Source organism: Eucyclogobius newberryi, unplaced genomic scaffold (assembly GCF_026437365.1).
Source record: "Eucyclogobius newberryi isolate DKJ021-1_F unplaced genomic scaffold, fEucNew1.0.hap1 SCAF_1, whole genome shotgun sequence".
Lineage (NCBI taxonomy): Eukaryota > Metazoa > Chordata > Actinopteri > Gobiiformes > Gobiidae > Eucyclogobius > Eucyclogobius newberryi.
The window spans coordinates 31777159-31801937 of NW_027315723.1; the positions used below are offsets into that span (position 1 = coordinate 31777159).

At 39.0% G+C, this 24779-nt stretch overlaps 1 protein-coding gene across 2 annotated transcripts in view; it reads left to right on the forward strand.

The window, feature by feature from the left end:
• scara5 (scavenger receptor class A, member 5 (putative)) overlaps positions 1-24779 on the forward strand; it is a 75724-nt gene that overhangs the window by 12338 nt on the left and 38607 nt on the right. Inside the window, exons 2-3 of one of the 2 annotated variants that reach the window (XM_072443856.1) lie at positions 2176-2290; positions 7373-7501. In XM_072443856.1, coding sequence (XP_072299957.1) covers positions 2179-2290; positions 7373-7501 — 241 coding nt within the window. In that variant the 5' untranslated portion in view covers positions 2176-2178. Of the gene's footprint in view, positions 1-2172; positions 2291-7372; positions 7502-24779 lie in introns of both variants that reach the window. The other variant, XM_072443849.1, reaches the window with a different exon arrangement.

Consider the following 24779-nt stretch of genomic DNA (forward strand, 5'->3'; position numbering starts at 1 on the left):
ATTTAAACTGAGATTAAATTACACACAGAGGGACTCGATTGAATCATTAGGTCAACATTCATTCTTTCAGCAATCATCAGGAAACTTCTGACAGTAATTGGTTGTACTCAGGAGTAAAGGGCTGAATACCTTTGCATACTGCACTTTTTTGTGGCTGGCAATCCATGCACAATTTTCCTTCTATTTCACAATTGTGTGCCACTTTTGACATTTTGACAATAGAGTTGGCACTTAAAAAACACCATTCAGTGAAATCAAGTGATGCAAAATATTGTTTTGTTTTATTTATTCGGCATCATGTTGTGTAGGACTCTAACATCCAGTAAGTTGAGTATATAAGTGTCTCTAAATGACCCCCAATGAAAGAATGGTAGAGTGTCCAGCCGCCAGTGTCAAAAACGCTCTCCACTTGAAGCCCATATCGATTGGCTAAAACAATGAATGTCCCTCCAGTGTCTATCCACCGAACTATTAGTCCACTCTGCTGCGTTTACTGGAGAAGCAGTACATTTGCTCTTTAGGTTTAAACACAGTTTCCCACGCCTCAGTAAATATGGCCACCGTTCGAGTCGAGCTCAAACAAGCAGAGAAGAAAATCTCCCAGAATCCTCGGCTACAGACCTGGGACTGTTTGACAAAGTGGTTAAATAGTGCTTTATCTGGACTTTCTCATTATGGAGAGGACAGAGGGGTCAGCTGACATTTAGGATAATGCCAGAGAGAGAAGTATTATGGCTGCTAGGAGACCCCAGGAAAAACTCCACTGCTCCATGTGAGTCTGAAGTGACTTAATTTACTGCTAGACTGACCCTGTAGCTGATTAAACAGACATTTATCACACGCATGTCTTACTGATAGAGTAACAGGAGATAATTAAGCCATTTCTCATCTGATTGTTTCATTTAATGTACTAAATGATAATAATAATTTATTGATAACAATGAATATGTCAGTATGTTTTTATTATTTTCCTTTTTTTTCCCGCATTTTCACAATTCTTCAGGAACGTGCTGAAATGTGTATATAAATGTTGTAAGTGGACCCTCAAATTAACCGCAAAAGGGCAATATCATCTGGGAGATAAACTCTTTTATCTTACTTTTCTGTCTCTTTCTGAGGTATTTTTAATTGTTTTAATTATAGGCCGTATACTCAATATTATAATGTTGCATATCTCCAAAACAACATATGTGATAGTATCCATTGTCTTTATATGTCTCCCACTTCTATATGATTTTACATCCATTATTTCATAATATTGAAATGACGTATGGTAAAAGCAAGATTAAAACTAGATTTTACACAATACTTACAGAGAAACTGTATGATGTGTGGAAACCCACTCAAGGAGAGTTTAACTACTTCTATGTTTTCTTCTAAGCTCAAACTTAGCATACATTTTATTTCTAGGAATTCCGCCCACTTTACATCTAGCTGGTAGCCTATATTCATTATTAGTTTATCACTTTGGCACATTTGTACATTTGAGAGTTTGACAATTATACCTCGTCTTTATCATATACAGCTACATTGGTTACATCGTTTTGACCAACTCGCTTTTATTTCATATTTATTTTAAAAACACTAATGATGGGATCAGGGGAAAAAAGAGGAAACATTAAATTATAAGATGATGCAGTTTGGGTGAATTCCAAAATGTAATCAATGTGCAAATGGCAGCGGGCACAGGCAGAAAGTTTGCTCTTATAAAGTGGTTAAGCTGAATGTAAATAAATGCCTCTGTAGTTGAGATCTCTGCCGTCCTGTCAACTTCTCTAAACTGGCTTGTTTTCCATATTTGCATGTCATTTTTTCACATGTCTCAAACCTGATCCTGTCTGTGGTGCAAAGTCCACTTGGTCCTCATACCCAGAGCCTTCCTGCTGTTATTGTCCTTGGACCCACTTCACTGCACACTCTGTATATTTATCAATGTCTGGCCACGGCGGGAGACAAGTTGCCAGTCTTTTAGTTTAACTCTAGCCTTCCAAAAGTGCTGTTTGAAGATTAGTCTAGATTACGTCCTCATCACCGGAGGATTAGAAACGTCTGTTTGTTCAATGTGTGGTCCCGCTGCACTGTGGCGCGAAGTGATGCACATGGTACACATTCTCAGCATAGCCCGGAGTCTAGTGTTGGTTTAATGTGACGCTGTGTTTTCTGATCAAACAGGAGGAGATGGAGAACAAGGCCATGTATCTGAGCACATATGAAGAGCGGGAGAACGGGTCCATGTATGAAGAGGCCTACGACGGGCACAACCTCTCCAAACTCAACCTGTGCGACGAAGGTAAGCGCAGGAGCAAGCGTGGAAGAGAAGTCCAGGCTTAAAGATGCACTGTGATGCACCAATCCAAGCGTGTGATGCCACCAGATGAAGTTACAGGTCTGATCTGTGGAACGAAGACTCAGTGTTAGATTCAAAGTCATGTCTAGCTGTTATACTTAGGTTTACTGTCATACTGTGGAATAATCCAGGCAAAGCAATGTCATCCGCGGCATGGAAACAAGCAGATTCCCCACCAAAGAGCTAACACAGTGCACCTTTAAAGAGCCTTTTTTTATTGTCTATTAGAATGTTGAGCGTCGACACTGAATGTCACTGAAAAATACTTTGATTAATATGTGATGTAATATAATTGCAGAGGAAAGACCACATGTCCGAGACAAAACTAACTTTATGGAGATTTTTAGACAACTTGGACCAAATGAGATAGACATTATGTCCATTTCCATGACCAAATTCACAGTGACGTTCATCTTACCTCTGATACGACACATTTATGTACTTTATTTCTTTGAAAGTCCTTGGATTCCCCATGTTTAGGTTCAGCTGTAAATTGTCACAAGCCATGGCAGTCTCAGGTCGCATCACAGTCTTTTACAAATAACATAGGACCATTAAACACAAAAATACTTAATATTTAAAGGTTGAATGGACGATTTTTTTGGCCCAAATCTGTGTCTTATTTACTCGTGGCGTGGACTGCCAATTAGTCCTGCCACGTATCAATCATAAAACGCACCTACCGCTCACCTGCAGCCACGTGCGGCTCGTCCCCATGAGCAGCACGTTTCCGCGTGTCTAAGCGCATTGATCTATCATAAAATAGTTCCCTCAGTGTACGGGACAAAATGAAGACGGAGAAAGACTGTTCGAGTTGACTCATAAGAAGACGGACATCTACAGGAGACGAGAGATGCGATGCGATCTGTTGCACTAATAAACAAACACACGTCTAACCGCGAGGCTGTTGTGTAGGTCTGCACGGGGGAGTGCGCATGTGCACTTCCACCTGAGTTCTCAAGTCGACGAAAAATCGTCCATTGCGCCTTTTAAATAATATATAGACATTTAGAGAATACCGTGAATGTGGTTTTGAAGATATGCAATTATATATATTGTTTATACTAAAAAGAGCTAAGAGACTTTAATAACACATTACAATTGGATTGACATTGTTATCGGGAAACTCCAAAAAAAAAAAAGTATCATTTTGTAACAATATACTAAACAATTACCACAAAACATGTTAAATGCAGCCTCGCGTGCCATAGCCCGGGCCCCTGCTGTCAGTGTTTTGGCCCCTGCTCTGTGATTGGAGCCGGGACGTCCCCCCCATCTCTCCATTGTGGATATAAGCGTATGTGCGAGGGTCAAGTGTGTGTGCAGGTGCAGCTCCAGCCAAACCACGGCTGACCCTCTGGACGTGTCCGGTGACAACAGGCCTGGGGAAAGTTCGCTGGGAAAGAGTGAGATGGAAATGGAGAGACATAAAGCACAGTCAGACTTATACATTTGACTCTCAGATTTACAAATGTGTCAAATGGATGTTTTTTTAATAGACATGTTGAAGTTGTCCCAGTTTTTTTATATATATATATATATATATATATATATATATATATATATATATATATATATATATATATATATATATATATATATATATATATATATATATATATATATATATATATATATATATATATATATATATATATATATATATATATATATATATATATATATATATATATATATATATATATATATATATATATATATATATATATTATAACTTTTGAAAACCTTTCAACGTTCAAAAGATATAATCGCTTGGTTTAATTGGTAATTGCTATGGCAACGCGGCAACGAACGTGCTAATATTTAATCTCTCTGAAACCAATGGAGAGCATTTGTGTTGTGTAATTAGCAGATGCGTCACAAAACTGGTCAAGGAAACATGTTCACACTTTAAATATTGACTGAAGAATATGGAGTTTTGTCATTTTGAGAACAGTTTAAAGGGGACGTATGCAAAATTAACTTTAACCTTGTTACAACAGTGTTTCCTCATAATAATCTTACTCAGAGAAATGCCACTATAAAGAAGCGGGGGCTCTTCATAGTGATCAATGGGTCTGTTTCTATTTCTAAGATCAATATTGTGGTGAAGAAAATGTAAAATTCAATACTAAGTACCTGAAGAAAAGCACAATATGTCTCCTTTAAAACAGTCATGCTAGCTACAACCTCCCAGCATATAGTTATGGAAAGCCCTCTCTGATTTTATTTAGGTATGAACTTCATACAATATAAAACCCTCATAAATCTTCTCCTTTTTGGAAAGCTGTTTCCAAATACATAACTTCTTCCACCAACACAACTGCATTTATTGTGTATGTAGAAGGCCTTTTCAAAGTTCAGAGATAAAAGTCTACAAACAATTCTTTCTTATGTAAATTCACATAAATTACACATAAACACGCGTGATGCCAGTCCATTACTCAGCCTGCACTTGTGAAGGAAACAGGATTTTGACGACTTAAGTCTAAATGAGATTTCTATCTGTTTCCATATTTGTTTCGCATTCACAAAGGCAGGAGTGTGGAGTGTGTCTGTGCTGACAGTGGACAGAAGCAGCTGCTCTGTAACTCTAAATGTTTACAATGGAGTGATGGATGATTGTATGGAATATTTGGGCTGAAAATGTCAGTTTGAGGAAACCTTTACAGTGACAACAAACACGTCACATTTAATCAGAACACGTTTACATTAAGTTCACATTCTCAGTTGGTTCGAATAAAGCTGAGCCAGTTATAGAATGAGGCATGTACAGGACAAGTAAGAAGTATAAAGGAGTGCATTACTACCAGTACTTCTACTACTACTATTACTATAAGATAAGAATAGGTATCTAGAATTGCAATATTGTAGTGAAAATGTATTACTGTGGCGAAGGAATCCAATAACTAAATCAGCAACAAAAAAAGTCTGACGAATCCAAAGGATTGAAGCAAAAAGAGAATAGAATGTTATTGATTGTAGGATTTTATCAAGACAAAAATGTACAGTATAACCCGTCTAAAACTATTGGTAATCACAATTAAAATAACATCTCCTGAAGTTAGTCATCTGGATTATGTTTTATAAATAAAGATGTTTCAACTTCCATTTAAAAGTAATTTTCCATCTAAGGAGCTGGTCTGAAAAACGTTCTTCTGCTTGGATTGAAAATGATTTTCCTTGTTTGGATGAGCGTTTAAAAGAGCTTGTTCTCTGTAGCATGTTTTAGCTTACACTGTGCATTCTTCACCTTCACCTCTCTCCAAGGCCAGATTTCTGAGCTAATCCTGGGATGGAAGGTAATATTGGTGGCATAGAACGGCTAAAAGGGGGAGAGTGGGGGTAGATTTTGTGTATTTACATGTACCTGTGTAGATATCTGTACTGTCATGTTCAACCTGTCTCCTGTCAAACCGGCTTCTACTTCACTGACTCTGTTTGAATAAGAATAATGACAAAGTCTAAATGTCTCGATTCATAATGTCCAGATGACTCCTTTTGCAACTTTTTCTAAATGGATCACTCCTGGACGAATGTGGGATTACACCAACTAACGTCTCCTTAAATAAATGAACACACAGAGTTTGGAGGCTAAGCAGGTTGCCTGGGAGACGGCTGGAACACCAGGTTCCACCAGAGGAAATGTTGTGTCCTGAGGAAAGACACTTCACCCACATTGTCTTATGAATCTGGTTTGTGAGTGAAGAGTTGGCAGTGGTCGGAGAGGCCGATGGCACAGATCGGCAGCATCGCTCCCGTCAATCTGCCCCACTGCAGCTGTGGCTACAATAGCAGCTCACCACCACCAAGTGTGGAGAGAATGAATAATGCGAAGCGTCTTTGTACACCTCATTTAATAATAAGAATGCATACCACCTATATAGCACTTTTCTGGACACTCAAAGTCTAAAATACCCTGGCACTGCTAACTTATAAAACATATCATTTACTTAGGCTACAGCTAATGTATATATACAGTACATTTAGGTGGAGTGTGTCCGGTGAAAAATACCAGACGCTGGGCACAAACTGGGCCAACTGAGACACTCGAGAGCTGTAAACGTTACAGTGCAGAAAATTAAATATTGCCTCACAATGTCAGACTTTCATTTTGTCAACAGTATATAAAACACTCTATGGATGTAATGGAAAATTACCACAAGGCCAGAATAAGCTGTTAATGTGTCCTTCAAGTCACTATCAGCTCAGCACTGTACATGTGGACTATGACTTATGGGGGGAAATGAGACCAGTGTTCAGGTGCCTCTTTGGTTCCTGTACGTTCCTACCACGTGACACATACTTAGCCTGGCACCCAGCTGTGTTTGTGTTTGACGTGTGCACGAGGGAGTGGTGGTCCTCATCATACAGAAATGTACAGGGGGAATCTGATGGTCACGCTCCAAGTGAAAGCACGTGGTTTGAGACCGAGCTTGAACTGTTCACAGAAAGGTTACGGTAAATATCCACAGACAACTGAAGTTAGCAAAAGATAAGATCCTGGCTCCACTTACGGCGATTCTTCTGCAGCATCTGACTTGAATGTAGAGTCGGGCAATATATCAAAATGCAGGTGATATTGTGAATGTGGTTTTGAAGATATGCTACATTTCAAGTATATCATTTATAGTTAAAATAATGAAAGAGTTCTAAGGTGATATTTCTACATGTTTGTGATTAATTTGACATACATTTCACATTTTTCTGATAATAAACCGCAACTAACATGTTTAAATACATGTTTTCACACATCTGACTATTTGAGATATACATTTTTGTCACTATTACCCACCCCCACTTGAACGCATATGTCATAATCCAGCTACAATTCTGATACAAAATGATTTTAAACAGTATTAACTACAGACTTGCAGTCGTTGTGATTGTGGCACAGGATAGATTGGTTACAATAACAATGTTCAGTAAAGCATACTCTAAGTGGTATCAAAGCAAAGGTTCCGTCATCAAACCTCGGGCCGTAGCTCTTGCATTTCAGATCTGTGTGGTTCTTGTCTTGTCCAGGTGCCGCTACACGTCGCAGGAAGCAGGACCAGTGCTGTGGACACCCAAACTCTCTGGCAGCCATTAAATACGCCATCGTCTCCCTTTACATCCTGGTCCTCCTCACCATCCTGGGCCTCTGCCTGGCAGGTACGGACTGGTCCCACTATAACACTGGTAGAAATGACCCACTCTAGTCATGGCTTAGTATGTGGTCAGTCTTGGTTAACCACTAATCCTGTCTTAGTCTCTGTTTTGTCCATGTTTTTGCTTTGGTTTGGCTTTGAGTCATATTTTAGTCCTAACTCTAATCTGATCTTGCACAGTTTCAGCCTGCCCTCGGTTCTTGTTTACTTTAGTCCCTGTTGAACTGCGTTAAAACTGTGCGTCTTTTGAAATCACAATTCTCTGCGATACACATGGTTTTCATTTTCAGACATGGGTACAGTAATTGGATACGGTAAACAAACAGTAATACCCATACAAACTACATGGAGCTCTTGGTGGAGTGCTGAGAGGCTAAGTGCGCTGTTCATAATGAGGTCCTCGAGCCTTACAATAACTATGACATAAACACGCCGCACGGTTCAATTGCAAGAAATGTGCTGGCCATGGCCGGAGATGCATTGTTTAATCTGGATTAGCGATGCATTTTCTGATCATTCATGATTTGACTGTGGTCCAGGCTGTAAATTTAATTGCTACCTGATGTTGGGTTTAGTTTTGATATGTTATGCAACTCGAGCCTGTATTTGAAATCATTGTGAGCTCATAGTTTCCTGCCTCTAATTCAGCTCTCTGGACAGTGGACTTGCTTCTAGTTACTGTACGTTTTACCACTTTGGATTCATAAAGAGCTATAGTATTTTATTCATTTGGTTTACTTAGCAGGGACAGTGTACATTAATGTCTGTAGTCCCTGGACAGATGGTAAAGCAGCCGCCCTGATGTCTTATTGGCCAGTTCTTTTTAAAAACAATTTTATTTAAATGTTTTATTTTCTAAATTAAAGAACTTATAAAAAAACTAACACAGAGAAACAAGACCAGAGAGAGCAAGCACAAAATAAAAGCAACAAATCATGTCCTGGAGAACCCTAAAAAACATTGTCCAAGTCCATTTTCAATTTGATTTGATTCCATTTTACAAATGTGTAATGTTAGTCCAGTCCTTGGTCCTCGGTGTATTTTGTATTTTGCCGCTGCTAGAAAGATGCTCCAGAGATGGCTCCTGATTGTGTCCATGGCAGGAGTCCTGAGGTCTTGGGACGGTGATGTCATAAACTGTCCATAAGGCATTGTTGATCTCAGTCCAGTACTTTGTGAACAGGACAGACCCAAAAGATGTGACTCTTGCAGATCCTTTAACTTTTTCGGAGGCCATGGCTATAATTTGTCCTCTCTAGACTGCTTTGGAAGCGCCCCAAAGGATGGGCGGAGAAATTTCCCCAGCATCATTTTCCCCCAGAGAAGTCTTAATGTTGTTGCACAGTTTCTCTTTAAGCAAAGGGTCATTGGCATTGAACCTCTATAGTGTGTTATTTTGTCTTTCCTCCAAATCTACAGAGATGTAGACAGGAGCATGATCTCTGAGGGCTATTGTGCCTCGGTGATTTTAGATGTGTCTTTATTGAGGACAAAAAAGTAGTGTATTCTGGAATAGATCGTATGTGGATGAGAAAAATGGGTTTACTGGGGTTCATTTCCGTCCATGTCAATCGATCCTATATTCTTCAATAAGATACGGAACTTCTTGTTTGTTGTTCCTCCAGTGCCTCCTGAGTTTCCCATCTTCGCCAGTGAGTAAATATCAGACCTGAACTGACGGCGTCGCAAGAGAATAAAGACCACTCAAATATGCATGAACCACTTACTTTCTTTGCATAAATGAACTGCACTTTCAAAATGCTCTTTTAACCTTCTCTGTGAAAGACTGACTCCTTATTAGAGGAAACATTGAGACTTGGAAATCAGCAGGGTCTTGTTTTGTCATTTCGCTCCATGCTGTAAGAAATTCCAGTCCTTTCTTTCTCTCTCTCTCTCTTTCTCTCTCTGTCTCTGTCTCTCTCTCTCTCTCTCTCTCCCCCCTCTCTCTCTCTCTCTCTCTCTCTCTGCTGTGTGTGTGTCCTCTTGAGACAAAAACATTCAAAGTGTGTCAGACTTTATGGACAGTACCTTTAACTTCCCCTGCTGTGGCCTCTTTGTAAATGTCAACTTGGTGTTATTAGTTAGAAACATTTGCTTTAGGAACATTGAGGAGCAACGGTGAATTGATGAGAGTTAGAAAGTGAAGTGACATGAGTTCAAGACCAACTCTGTCCAAGCCGCCCACACGTGAGTGACATAATCCCACAGAGAGCCTTGCAGTTAAAAGTTTGGCCACTGCAGCAACGTTGACTTTTTCAAAAAGATGAGGTTACTTAAGAAAAGCAATCAAAGCAGGATTTTCACTGGCCCTAAATAAATGCTGGACAAAACCGCTGCCAGTTTTCCAGCATGGCTGCTCTTCTTGCTCTTGTTTCATGAGGATTCTCGCTGTAGGGTTTTTCAAGCGTACATATTTGATAGTGATGAGATGGAAACAATAATATTCTGCACTTTTCTATTATTGCTACATTTTTCTGATGTAATTAGACAGAAGCATATCTTATGTTTATGACTAACACTAATAAAGTAACAATTGAACCACAATTTGTGTGTGTAATGCTTTTAAGAGCAGTTAGAGTGGACGGGTAAACGTATTAGTGTCTGAATATATTTGGATTAATTAGTGGCTATCTTCACATGCACACCAAAACCTGATCATTTAAATGACAATGCAAACGGCAAAATCTGATGTGAGTGATCAGAGTCCGTGTCCTTTTAATAATCTTAACTCCAAAAAAACTATAATATCAAGATTTAAGACGCATGTAACATCATTTAGTGAATTACTGAATCACGATTTGACAATTAGCACCAAAATAGCAGATTGTCATAAGAATCCGATTATGAGATGACAAAAATGAATAGTCATCTAAACGGCCTTTAAAGGTAAACAAACATTCAGAACACGCAGCTTTTAGCCTCCAATAGTTACTTTCAGAACATATACAAAGATATAAGAGTGTTTACAAGATTTTTACTCCTTGTACCCATTCAAGCAATACGCAAAATACCACTGTGTTCCCTCAGACACAAATAAACTGTTGTAGCTGATCACACAGCTCCAGTCTGAACTGTATATTGTTTTGTTTGGGGACGTATTTGTCTGTCGTCGCCAAACCTGTTATTGAGGGAACCGGTTGCAGATGTCGAAGAAGGTGTTCACAGCTGTCCTGGGACGCATCCAACAACAAACCAGCCCGTCACGCAGAGGACAGCTTTTAACATCTACACCCCAAGCAAAACTAAAATAAGTTTATATTTTATCTTAGAAATATAGTTCCCTAAAATGTTACACAACTAGAAGCGGTTTACATTGCGCAGATGGTTATTTTATTTGATTAGGCTCATCACCACCAAACTGCCCACTGTCATTTCAAGCCACATCATCACTAAATATTAAGATTTAATTCTCGCTTTACTCTGGCTTCTGTCCAGTTACAGTAAGAAGCGAGTGCATGGCTTTATCTATTAAACGAATACTTAATTTAGACTTAATTTAGTCAATGGCTTTATTCAATGGCGTCATTCAATAGCTTTAGTCAATAGCTTTATAAACAGCTGGATGCGTTTTGCCACATTGCTCTCAAGAACAAGCTGTTCTGAAAGAATAGGGTCCAGATTTACCCCAATCCTCTGAGGGCGTAAAGTTAAATAAAGTTAAATGTTGCACAGCTATATGTGTTTTATCAACCTCACCGTGTGCCTGCCTCAAAGCCCCAACAGGAAGGCACTTTCTGAATGATAACATCGTCCAGAGATGCAGCAGTGATGGAAGATAAACGTGCAACTGTTCAATTACAGCAACTGCTGCCTTTAGGCCGCTTGTATCTAGTGCAGATATAAGATTAAACGGCCATTAAACAGGGACAAAGTAGATTTTAACCGCATGAACATGGCTCTTTAATCCAGATCATCAGGGCACCTCTGGTAGTTCTGTGGATCTATTATGGTAGTATCCAACAAGTGAGATAGCAAGATACTAAATCTGGAGATAGCAAAGTTTAACATTACATTTACAGGAATTCTTTAAATCATTTGCCTCCAGGAAGTTGCCTCCAAAGTGTTTTGGATAGACTCACTTGTGTCAGAGAGAGCTTTTCAAAGCAATAAAAAACTTGCAATTTGGTGGTTGCCTCTGGGTTAAACCAACAGTGAAAAACTGTTTTTTAGTGCCTCGATATAGTAACAGTTACACATCTAAAAAGCAGATAAGTGAAGTGCAAAAGCAACTTTTTGGTACTTCTTATTTCCATCAATCATCCCTGGGCAGAAGGGACAGCAGTTTCACGGTGTGCAGGCATGGATCTGTTTAATTAACTAATATTATTACTAGCTTAAACCTGTCATGAGTCGACCCCGTGTGGACAGTCCATTGGAACTGCAGCCCAGAAAGCATTTGCACAACGTAAAATGAAACGGATTGTGTTTGGCTGACACACCTGCAGTTTTCAGGTTTTAAATCTTTTGCTTTGGCTTATTCTGCTTTGTGCTGCTCCGATCTTGCAGCTCTCAGTCTGATTGGTCAGAGCGGTCACATGGTATGCGATCTGCATCACTTGACGCTTCTTCCGGGCTGCACAGCCTCTGGATGTATCCAGCTGCTTAAAGCTAAACTGGCAACATGCCCTCGCAAGCACGGCCCACTGACCCAAGGGACCGCCATCTTGCTCCCTGGGGCTTGTGTGCAGGTAATCCATAAAATATACATTTAAAATACAGCTCAAAACAAACACCAACAACAAATCACCTGCACCTCATCAGCAATCTAAAATAAATGTAAACATTTAAACATTATTTACATTATTCCCGCTGACTCCAGACCACTAATGATTACGCACCCGATTGTCTTGAAGCCACTTCCTAAGGTCCCTCACAGATAAAGGAGTTCATTTAGACCAGTGACCGCTCAGCGAACGTGAATGCAGAAAACAGTTTGTATGTGTTACACTAAATAATGTATTTTCAAATGTATCGTTATAGCTTTAAATTCCGGGACTGTGCAATTTGATCTTGTGTTTTTTATATGAAATTTGATTGCTTGACCTTTTTCTCTCCTCCACTGAAATTAAGATTGATTTAGTCACTGAAAGTTACTTCACACCTGCATGCCAATAAATAGAATGCATTTATCACTGATTCACATTCACTTGTCATTTGTCTATAAAAACAACACCTGGCGTATGCACACGTTTGAGCATGCGTTTGTCTTCCTATAGATGTTAGTCCTGCCTCAGGACGTGTGTGGGCTTCGTACCTGCTCCTGCTGGAGGTGCATCTGACTCATGTTTTCCACCAAACAGGCCGCTCACAGCGCTGGCGTGTGGGACCCTTTTTCCCTGCCCAGATAGTAAATTTCTGGAAAACATAATGGTCAAATGTTAGTCTTGTTTAAACCCATTAAATCCTGCAGAATAAGTTTATGTTTTTAACTGATATGTTACAGCTACATGCACAGAAATGAAATCTAAACAGGAATTTAATTACAATGACATGATTTAGTCTAGTCTGGGTTTTATTTCGACATTTACCCTGATTTTATATTGATGACCTTCAGATCAAACAGTTATCTCATTTTAAAGTCTCATTATTCTTCTTTCTGTTTTGTGGATTCACTGGATGGTTTGTTCCTCCACAGAAACTATAATAATGCAACGTTTAATGCAATTGAAAAATCACAATTTGTAATTTGCAAATTGCATAGACTGGAATTATATAAAGCCGCATTGCTGCATTTTCAAATCACAAAAGGAAGTTGGTATTTAACTAACTGAATCCTAATGATTATAAATCTTTCTGCACAACATTCATTTTCACATAGATGATTTTTTGCTTAAGAACAGCTTTATTGAGATGGTGAAAAGAAACACTGGAGTGCCAAAGCTCAGTCGATCCTTGTGCTGGTGACGGCTCTTCTGGGTTAGAGATACATGACTTTATTATTACATGCAGACAGCGCGCAGCGGTGTGATTTTGTTACAAAGTACTGCTTTTCCAATAAACCCTTTGGGGGAAAACACAACAATACTCATTTACATGAAGAATAAATCCATGATGTGCTTGTCTCAGCTTAGCTGTTTATAGTTCAGTGTTTTCTTAAATGTTAATACTCCTGAACATGTTTAAGATTTGCACTTTGAACACAATGGATTGAAGATACTATTAAAACATAAATTGCAACTCTTACCACAATGCTTGTCAGAAAAATTGCAATAAGATTTTCCAAGATTGTGCAGATGTTTGCGGACATTTGTCAAATTTCATGCCAAAGGATTTTAGGTATTTCCAGGACAATGGCATGGCTGATAAGGCCAAAATAATAAATATAGAGCAAAGCCTTTAATACAAATTGCCCTTTACCTAAACTTCATGTCTAGATTTTTGCAGAGACAGAAGCCTGCATTCTTTAAGTGCAACATCTCACTGTGGGACAGTGTTTGGGATGTGGGCATACCTGACCTTTTAGATAAACAATACAGGCTCATTTTAGCTTCACCACAAAAACTGGAGTTGACTTTAGCCTTTCCGTGGTCATCCGAGCTCATTCAAGATCTAAAACTTTCTATGTGGACCAGATGTGTGTTCATTCATTTTCATTTTCTACCGCTTGTTCCTGTTTGGGGTCGCGGGTGACTAGAGCCTATCCCAGTGACTTTGGGCCTTAGACAGGGTACACCCTGGCCCCTGTCCATGTTTCAAAAACATGAAAAGGATAAATCTGACTTTACACCACGCCCTTGTAAAAATATTCACTATTTTTCTTCCATCTGTTGAAGTGTTTCTGATCTTTCTGGTCATACTGAGCAGCAAATGTTACTATGTTGTAACTTTGTTGAGTGGTTTGCACTCTTGGCTGAGCCCCATCTACCTAAAACTCTACACTAAATAGAGCAAACAGTTTAAAAAATGAACTAGACAGTACAGTGCCTTTTATTCCCACGTACTTGTCAGGCAAAAAATAAACTCTAAACCTCGCAAGGTATCTGGTTGAATTTGCCCCTATCCACCTACAATTTTAGACGGACAAATATGCTAAACACGCATTAATAACACGCCTGTCCCACACAGTCCTGGCTCTGGTGAGACCTCAGAGGCTGTGAGAAGCTGAAGCCCTTCATAATGACTTTGTGTGGTCAGAGAGTCTGGAGGAGGGCCAGCGTTCACCACAGGAGGTCACCAGACACAGAGAGGGAAAGAGAGGGATTCTCGTCCCCGTATGTGAGCAAGTGCATTCACATGTCAGGGTTAATTGGACCAGATGCCCATGTGTAGCTTCTAACCCTGTGTGGCCGGATTGAACTCTGATCGGGTTTGATTCTCGGCCCACCTGCTGCTTTTCCCCCTGGCGTTCTGATTTCTACAGCCACATAGTCGACTAAAAGAGGGGCAACTGTGGGGGAGTACTGGCAAAAGCGCTCAAAACTAATACAAATCTCTGTGATCAGACCCAAAGTTCACAGGAGTTGACACAATTCCAAAAATGTACAGAACAGAACTCTACAAAATAGTTTAGTTGTGAAAAAAATAGCCACACAATTCACTCCTATATCTTAAACTAATTGGCTGTAAGCCTTCTCTCCCAATAGAAGAGTTGAGAGGTTTGCGATTGTTATAATCAGACCCTGTGTTGTACCGTGACATGTTTCGGCTGCTCTCCGCTGCCTTCCTCAGAAATGTCTCATGGTGTTACTGCGACGTGTCTTTTCAGCTGATTTGAACAGATTTTGCCACCGTCTTCCAACTGTAAACAATAGGACTGATACCTTGTGGATGGGACAATGCTACGGTTGTATTCCAGCGTGGGATGAGGTCATTGAGATAAAGAAACGCACCCACTGGACTGTGTCGGGATGTTGGGGCATATCAACTGTCTCATGCTTGAAATACAGTTCTGATGAAGTCGTCCTGCTGCTCCAAGCTGGAAGACGGCGCTAAAGACACACCACAGTAACACCAGTGACACTTCTGAGAAAGGCAGCAGAGTCCAGCCGAAATGTGTCAAAAATACAGGTTTATGACTATAAGAATCCCAAACTTATTAAAACTTGAAAACCCTGTGTGGAGAGTAACATTGTGTCTATTGTACTCATTGTCATACTAACTAAAACTGTGCAGTTCAAGTATTTGCTGAATTTAGTGGCAATTTAATCCCCACATTTGTCTTGGTTTTTAGTCCTTTGAGTATAGCACATGTGTAGTTCTATTATAGATCTAGTTTAGCTCTAGTTAGTTCTATTATAGATCTAGTTTAGCTCTAGTTTAGACCTTGAATAGTTCTGATTTAGACCTGGTTTAGATCTTGTGGTATTTGGAAGGCCAATTGTTTTCTTAGGTGGTTCTTGGTGTGAAAGTTTTGAGAACCAGTAACGAATAAATAGACCTATATTAAGAGATAATTAGACTTTGTTTGACGAAACTACAATCCATTGTAATCTACTGTTGCTCGCCAGGCTGGTGTTATGTAAGAATAACCTGTAAACAGACTTAGGCTAAATTAGGTCACAAAGCTCCAGCTGCACTTGGAGATGAAGGTCTGTGTGTGAACATAAACACTAATGTAATACATGTGCCGTGAAAGAGTGTGTTAAACCTTTAGACGGTGCGGAGGGTTACAGCAGGCGCCTGAATTAGTCTTTTATATGTTACTGGGCATTTTATGAGCTACGGTAATTAAGCAACAACATGCACACACGCTCTCACACCAGGGATCAGCAAAAACATGCAAAGAAGCCGCGCAATACAGTCTCAGGCAATGAAAATCTGCTCAAGTAATCAAGAAAGGGGAGAATGATTGCCACAATTTTAAAGTCGTTACTTGCTATATTTAAAGTTAATGATAGTTCTCTAATGTGTGCTATGCATCCATTCAGGCTATAGCGAATACCATCTAGATTCATACATCCAAATTGCTTCACAAACTCTTTCATTTTCACTTTTTGCTATCATTTTGTTGTGAGGTTTTTATCTCAACAGCCACAGCTGCTCTGAGATATATGACATCCTAACAACACGAAAAAACTCAATAAAGATGGGTCAGAGGTCTTGACTTTCAACATTAGTTCAGCTGCAGCATGACCCAATGAAAATCTATACCTTTTTTAATTTGTGTTGTTTTGTTTTTCAATCTTATACGGTCTACTAATTTTAGATGGCACCTACTATTGAAATCTGTCTTTTTAGATCTCAACGTTTTGTTGTTGTTGTTTTTTTATATATATATATATATTTTCAGCACCACAAAATGCTCTCATCGAGTCAGAAAAATACAGGTTTTGTTACGTGTTCTCAAATGAGATTAGACAGGAGTAAAACTCAATCAGAGTGAATGTCTGTAATAAAGTCATCTGATGTGCTCATTTCAATCCCACACATCCTCCTAAAGTGGACACAAAACAGGTAGAGCCTTTGTGCACTCACAGACACTCTACGCTCTCAGTCTGGGAGCCACTTTGATCCCTGCCCACGACCAGAACTTCAACAAAACCACGTCTATCACTGCCTCCTTCATCACCTCATCTGGACATTCCTGTAGCACTTCATCCAGACACGAGACAGACAGGATTATGTAACCTGGTGCATAAATGCAACGTAAGTACTGCACAAAACAGACACAATAATATAAAATACATATATCGTACGATATTCAGACTGGAAGATTAATCAACTGAATCAAAATGGCAGTAATAATTTGGTAACACAGTTAATATAAGACTTGAATTTTTACGTAAACCCTTTAACAGGCATTTTGTAAAGGCATTTTACTTATTCATTTTCCAGACATTTTTTTTGCTTTTTGCAAAGTTCTTTTGGGGGCCCTTGGTAATAGATAATTTCACAAAAGTAAGAGTAGCTAATTCAATTAAATATGTTAACAATGTACTATATATTAAAGCTTTACCTTTGCACAAAAGGTAAACTAATGGAAGTATTTAAAATCAGATTCTAATTGATACTAAATGGTATCGATACTAGACAATACACAATACAAACAGACAAAAATAACCATTATAAAATGGTTGTCCTAGCCATGGAGAGACTTGTACACAAGCAGAGCTGCTTTAAAGTCTATAAAGTCTATTCTCTGAGCCACAGGAGCCAGTGCAGAGACCTGAGAACAGGACTAATGTGATGGTACTTCCTGGTTCTAGTCAGGACCCGAGCAGCAGCGTTCTGGATGTACTGCAGCTGTTTTACAGCTCGTGTGGAGAGGCCAGTGAGCAGGCCGTTACAGTAGTCTAATCTACTGGAGACACATTACTTATAAAAAATACTTATTTAGGCAAGTACCCAAAACATGACAAACCTTTACCTTTCCTGAACAATTTCTACAGCGATCTTGAGCTTTATCAAAACTTCTGCAAGACGACATGATGAATTATTTTATTTACACTAAGAGCACTGTTTTATAATCACTGTGGTATTGATCCTTTAGTATCGTGACCCAAGGTCACTCTACTAGGCTCCTCTCTCTGCATGGAAAATCCTGGGCTTAAAGCTCAAACCTGTTTGTAGCTGGACCATATCTTGTCTCATAGAACAAAGAATGAGATGTATCAAAAATGACTTAATGACCTAATGTTTGTCATGACAGAGATAAAACAGGATTTCATAGACACAAGTGTATACTTTTCATTTTCAATCTGGCCTGTTTTATTAAACTGGCTGGGATCCTTTATTGGCACGTCGGCTTGGCTCCATAATGCTTCTACTCAAACATTTACATTATACTAACCATAATATACAGTCCATACTTTGAAATGACCTCATGTGGTACACCGTCTCTATGGTTGTTGGGGATTGTCAGTCACCCGCTTTGAGCCTTGGGTGGGTTCACGACCAGCACTAGCAAACACGCAAAAACAGTTCCTAATGTTTCCCAATTCTCTTCAGTTGTTCATTCAAACGTTTATTCATTACTGCCAGATGAGCTGTGCGGCTTGTTTGTGTTAAACGATTTTATACTAGGTCATGTTTCAGATAATTGTAAGACTTGGAACAAATGGTATATCCTTTGTCTGGATATGGTTTTGATACCACGCTACGACCTTTGTGTCCTTGGGCAAGACACTTCTCTTAGCCAGCGATATTGCTCTTTGTCATAACAAGATAGATCCAGTTGAGGAATGCAAAAACACATTTCTTAAAAGATTCAGTCCAAGTCATCGTTTTTCTCCAAAAGACCAATAATTTATCTCACTCTGGCCTCGTTCTTGATCTCCTCTGGGCTTTGTCGGGCTTGGAGCTTTATGGAGCTGTCTCCAACACATTATTCTGGATGAAGTGGTTTTATCTGTTAGCTGCTCAACAGGCCTTTTCCTTCAAACGGAAAATGCACGAGCAGGTCAAGAGGGCAAAGAGTTTCCTCCTTAAATCCTCTGTGATCGAGCTGGAGAATAACTTTCACCAACGATTTGTGCTTACGGTTCTCAACATGTCATCTTGAGTGGTTTTAATGATTGTATTTACATAGCACCTTTCATGACAGCCAAAGCACTTTATAGCTCTTAATTCACTCTACATACAGTGGTGTTGAGCTACTATTATGACCACAGCTGCCCTGGGGCAAACTGACAGAAGTGAGACAGCCAATCTGACCCATCCCCTCCCACCACCACTGTCTTGCCTAAGGACACAACAACAATTCCTCTAGTCGCTTGTTGTTGTAGATGTAGTAGTTGTTGCAATATAGAGTTTATTTTGGAGCGCTGTGCTGCAAAACATGTGTAATATTAATTTGATGTAGAGTTTTGAGCAATACTTACTGCTGCTTTGATGGGTTTTCCCGTTCTAGGAAAGTGCCACAACAAATGTCAGATTGATTGGTTCAGGGTTTTAAATTGCCTGTGGTTTAGTGGTCCCCCAAATATTGTTTTCTGAATTACAAAAGAAACCAAATATTGAATTTCTTCGATGTTTGTGCCGCACAGAGAGTCGCCCGGACTGAGCGGCCGTAACCCGTCTAGTCCTAACATTATGGAGGTGGTCCTGGCTTGGTACACAAGACAATGTAACCCCCAAATATTTATGGCAAATTATAGTTTGTTATATCTCCTTAAGTTCATCTCAATATACATATGTACTTATTTATTTACTTGCTTACATGTTCTTTGTTTCTTTTCTTTCCTTCCCCAAAATGTTCCACGACATTAAACATATCTATCGCGCATATATTTATCTCTAAAAACCTGCATTTTTAACATGAGCAGGCTGACCTCACCGTAGAGCTCATCAACCCAGGATTGTGTGAATTATTTTATTTGCGATGTGATCTTAACTATGATTATTATTTTGATTTCCCCCCCCCCATTTCAGTGCAGATCTATTGCTTCTGAGGCCAAATTATGTTTCTCTTAAACGTTCCTGTTCTAGCTCGAAGGTAAACGCTCCGACCACTGAATCTCCACAGACTCGTGACCTTTAGACGTAATGATGTGGCAACAGCAGTTTAATAGAGAACATTTTGTTAACCAAGGCAACTACAAAGTACACACGTCATGCCTTAACCTGGAGATTAACTTCCATGGATACAGGAGCGAGGGAGGTACCGCGTTGTCAACATGGCTAAATTACGAAGCGGGGGCCATTTATTTGACATTATGAACGTGCTAATCCCTAAATCCTTAAGCTGTGTCCATTGTGCCTTTCAGACATTTGGAAGAACTGAAAAGTTATAAATAAATGATAAAAAGTTCAATTAAACACATATATTGATCAGTGTTTGCACCTTCCTTCACATATCATTATCAACGCCAGGTGAAATATAATGGAGGTTTGACATAAAGTGTTTGGGTTAACTAGTGTTTAGGCTTGTATTACATTTGGCGTCGCCCTCGGAGGAATGTGCCCCCTCTGTGCCCCCTCTGTGCCGCCCGTGGCTCCCGTGAGACAATGTGTGCCTAACGTGAACTCGCTTTTTATAGCCACTTTATCGTTCTGTAAATGTCACTTCTGTCCCTTTTTAAGCGAGTGACTCAATGATCTGTTTTGTGGCCGGCTTTTACCTCAACCTAAGATCACAAAATCCAAAATGATGTCATGCCATAGCTGTTTTGAAGCTCTCAGAATCTGCGAGTGGCTCTGGAAGGTTGACTTTATGAACCGCTTTTTCCTTGTTCTTTCCTAATTGCCAATGAGGAGAAACTGACAGGCGCAACGTAAAGGCAAGGCAATTTCCTCTTTTATTTATATCTATTTTTTGAACAGCAACCATAACTTTGATGATTGTTATTTTTATTTAGAGAGATTTTCCTCCCTGTCTTCAAGTGTGTTGGTATGGGGTATCCACACGATCAGGCGTCAAAATATTCTCTTCCACACGGCTGAATGTGCAGGGGAAATGGTAACTCTGATGCTCACTGACCCCATTCACAAACAGTAAGTGGTTAAATCTCTGTAGAATTGCTCTTGTCGCTCTGCAAACTGTGGCAACTTCACTGTCGTCCATAAATCCCTTTGCAATTTTCCACATTTTCCAAACTCGACAAATCATTTTATATTGGTCGTTTTGGTCATATCATTTGACTTTTGTCCCACATTTTACACAAAGGCTCTTAGTAGAAATAAGTGACCTATAAAAGCAACATATGCATCTTCACTGGCCTGAAAACGCATGATCATTAGACCAGATGTCCTAATTTACTGAGGGCACCTGAACGTCTCTCAAACACATGATATTCACGGCAAATTATACCTTCTTGATTTGAAGGACTTTTTCCTGTTGAAAAGATATCATATTTTGATTTGAAGTGTGCTGTTGCTATGACAACAGCCCTTCATTGTCATGCCAAATCTTTCAAACCAGGAAGGAATTCTTAAGCCTGAAAAAGAAAAAAGAAAAACATGAATAGGCACGAATAATGTAGCTTTAAATGGCAGGTAATATGTTTAATTTACAGCTGTATTTTCAGTGTCAATTTCCATTAAAACATTTTTATCACTTGAAATGTTTGTATATTTAGTTTGTTCCGGTAAACAATATTCTCACACATTTAATCATTTATTTTTTTCGTATGATGGGATTTGAGTTGCAGAGAGTCAAATTCTAAGGAACTTCTATAACAAAATATTTTACACTCCAGCTTATCACTTAACATTCTGCTGTTTATTTCATGCAGCTCATGGTTTTAAACAATATTGTACATTTACAAAAGGGTTAATGGGCTTTTCTTGCTTTAAAGTTAACGTGACATGGGCCTAACATAGTTTCAATATTATCAGTTTATCGCGATATTTTTCTGGCCTAAAGAGTGTTATGTTGATTCATTGAGCTTCAATAATGTGCCGGCAAAAGCACACAGACTATAGTCCTGTATGTGTTTGAGCTGTTTCCCATGACAGCGCACACAAACACAGACAGCTGATGTCCCAGTATTTTGATACGTGATTGGATAAAGTGTCCCACACAACCATGGATTGTTAATTCAACTGTAATCTGTTATAAATGAGTCCTCCATGTGTCCGTCTGTGTTTATTTTAGTTTTAAATGAACAGAAATAACAGGGAAACGACACAACGACTTTCCCATGTTGTGGACCTGAATTAAATGGTTTTGTCAGGTGTATGAGTCCTCGATTGTTTAGTCGATTAATCGCTCTGTGGAGTCTCGGTTGACCAAAATGACCAAAGTGATAAGAATATGAGGCAACAGCTGATGATTTTGGAGTGAATTATTAGTTTATGAGTCATTTTTACAAATAAACACACCATTTTGTAATAACATTTTTGTTTTTGCATGAACTTGGTGAGTGCAGTTTGCGTCAGACACATATACCGGTAGTGTAGTGTAGTAGTGTGGAGTAGGGCTGTGCTCAATATATCGATATCGTCATATATTGTGATGGACATCTTGGCAATATCGATACAGAGATGTTTATCATGATACGCTAAAAACAACAAAGTCATTAGAAATTGCAGAGTTACACTTTTGAACCTACAGACGGCTGCATCATAGTCTGAGGAGCTGAACATGTGACTTCATCATGGGACAGTTGTATTCTGATATTGATGACATGCATTTTGTTATTCCACTTAATAAAATCAACATTTTAGTAAAACTGTTAAGGGATATAATGAATCAGGACGTGTATCGTATCAAGATCGTTGTAACGGGATTCGTATTGTATCGTGAGGTACTAGGCAATACCCGGCCCTATATACCGGTACTTTGTTTGTTAGGCCTTATTTGACCAAGCTAAACTGTCTGTAATGTTTATATAGTATGTTCAATTCATACTTAACTCATTTAATATAAATGCTGCTATCAAACCACTATTATTTTCCACAGTAGGCAGTTACAGAGGATTTGACCCATTATCACTGTTAAGTCGTTCAGCAAAACACTTCCCCAGCCTTCTGTGCCTCCAAACTGTGTCCTATTACCCATTATCCATAATATCCCAATAAAGAGCTGCCCTTTATATTATAAAGGGCAGCTCTTTATTATAAGATTAACTGTTCTCGTTGCCCGTCGGGTGTTTGCCTGAACCATCGGAGCACATCGCACTCCAAAACAGCAGATGATAAATGTCACTCGGCACCTCTAACAAGGCCAAGCAATGTGCGGTTTCTCTGCAACATTGACCAAATTTGGGGCTGTATTGTGAAATTGCATTAACACCAGCCGTCGGTCCAGATGTCGGGCCTGAAACGTGCTCAGGAGACCAGCTTACACATGTGCGAACGCCGCGAATTTGACGCCTGGGAAACAGTGGTCTCGAGCGTCAACATTTCAGCTCTTTTGTCTGAGGGCTGTGTACTTTTGAGATGATATATTAGAGTTGGACTGCCTGTTGTGTTATGGTGCCACACATTGTATTAGTGCTGGTGTCGTAGAGCTTCGCACCAGGAGGAATATTAGCGGCATTCTTGGTGTCTTACAAAATGTCTGAGCAGAATTAAACTTGTATATTAGAATATTACTTCACATGAAACGTGGGCTTCTTGGGACAGTGTGGGAAAATGGGAATTTCATGACCCGGTTTTAAAGAAATACAGCAAACAACAAACTAACCGGTGTCAATGACGCTCTAAACAAAGCTGGAACATCTGGAGTGGTCAGAGGCAATATACCAAAATATTGATAACATCGTGACCGTTGTTTTGAAGCTATGCTAAATTTTAATATTATCCACATCCTTTACAGTAAATAATGTGCCAGAAAACAAAAGTTGTGATCTTTCAAACAAGTTTATGAAGGGATATTTCTTCACTTTTTTGGGTATAATTTTACAGAATGTTCCTATTTGTCTGATAATCAACTAACATTTAAAGACACTTTTCTGTTGAATATCATTACACTGAAAAACATATTTGAATATATTCATTTTTGATCAGAATTTGTGTACCGTTGCAGGGTGCGTTGTAGATTTATTGTATTTAAACCGACAATAATATTTTATACTGAATTATGAAATAAATTTTAAAAAGCCGACCAAGTTTGAAACCCCAATTTAAAAACACTCTTTTTAAAGTTGTGCAGTTTTACAAGTAGAAACCATTTGAGACCTGTTCAAATAAAAACGATTTATTTATATGAGACGACATGATATTGAATCAGTTGCTGCTGGTGGTTCTTGTGTTTGGTTCGATTGTCACGTTTCCCTCTCTGCGCTCGTGTTGTCACTCTGATGCAGTAGAAAAGGGTTCAAACCTGGAGGAAGTAAACAAACAGCAGACGTATTCTAAAAGAAGGTTTTATCTTTCTGTCACTTTTTATCTAATGTAAATTGACCCAAGAATTAGGCTTTACGTGTAAGTAATTAAAGGCTCTGGCAATCCACACGTGGCAAAAATATAGTCTTTCATCTTCAGAATTTTCCGTAGAAAACAATACGTTTGGACACTTTTATGGTTTGGTAATAAAACAAAGGAGAGGAGAGCTGTGTGTGTTCTTTTATCAGGAGCAGAGAGGAGGAGAAGGCACAGAGTCAAGACGAACACAGACTTATTATGATCCAAATATCAAAACAAATAAAAAGTAAAATGCACAAAATAGTCTGATAGTAATGGTATGTAATATAATATAAATACATATGCCCCTATGAGACAATTATTATTATCAATGATTAAACATACAGGCCTCTACGCTAATCATTAAACCAAACAAACACAAAATTGCCTACATAAATGCATATTGTTGGACTACATGCCTGTATATTGTTGGACTACATACATGTATATTGTTGGACTTCATAAATGCATATTGTTGGACTACATAAATGCATATTGTTGGACTACATAAATGCATATTATTGGACTACATAAATGCATATTGTTGGACTACATGC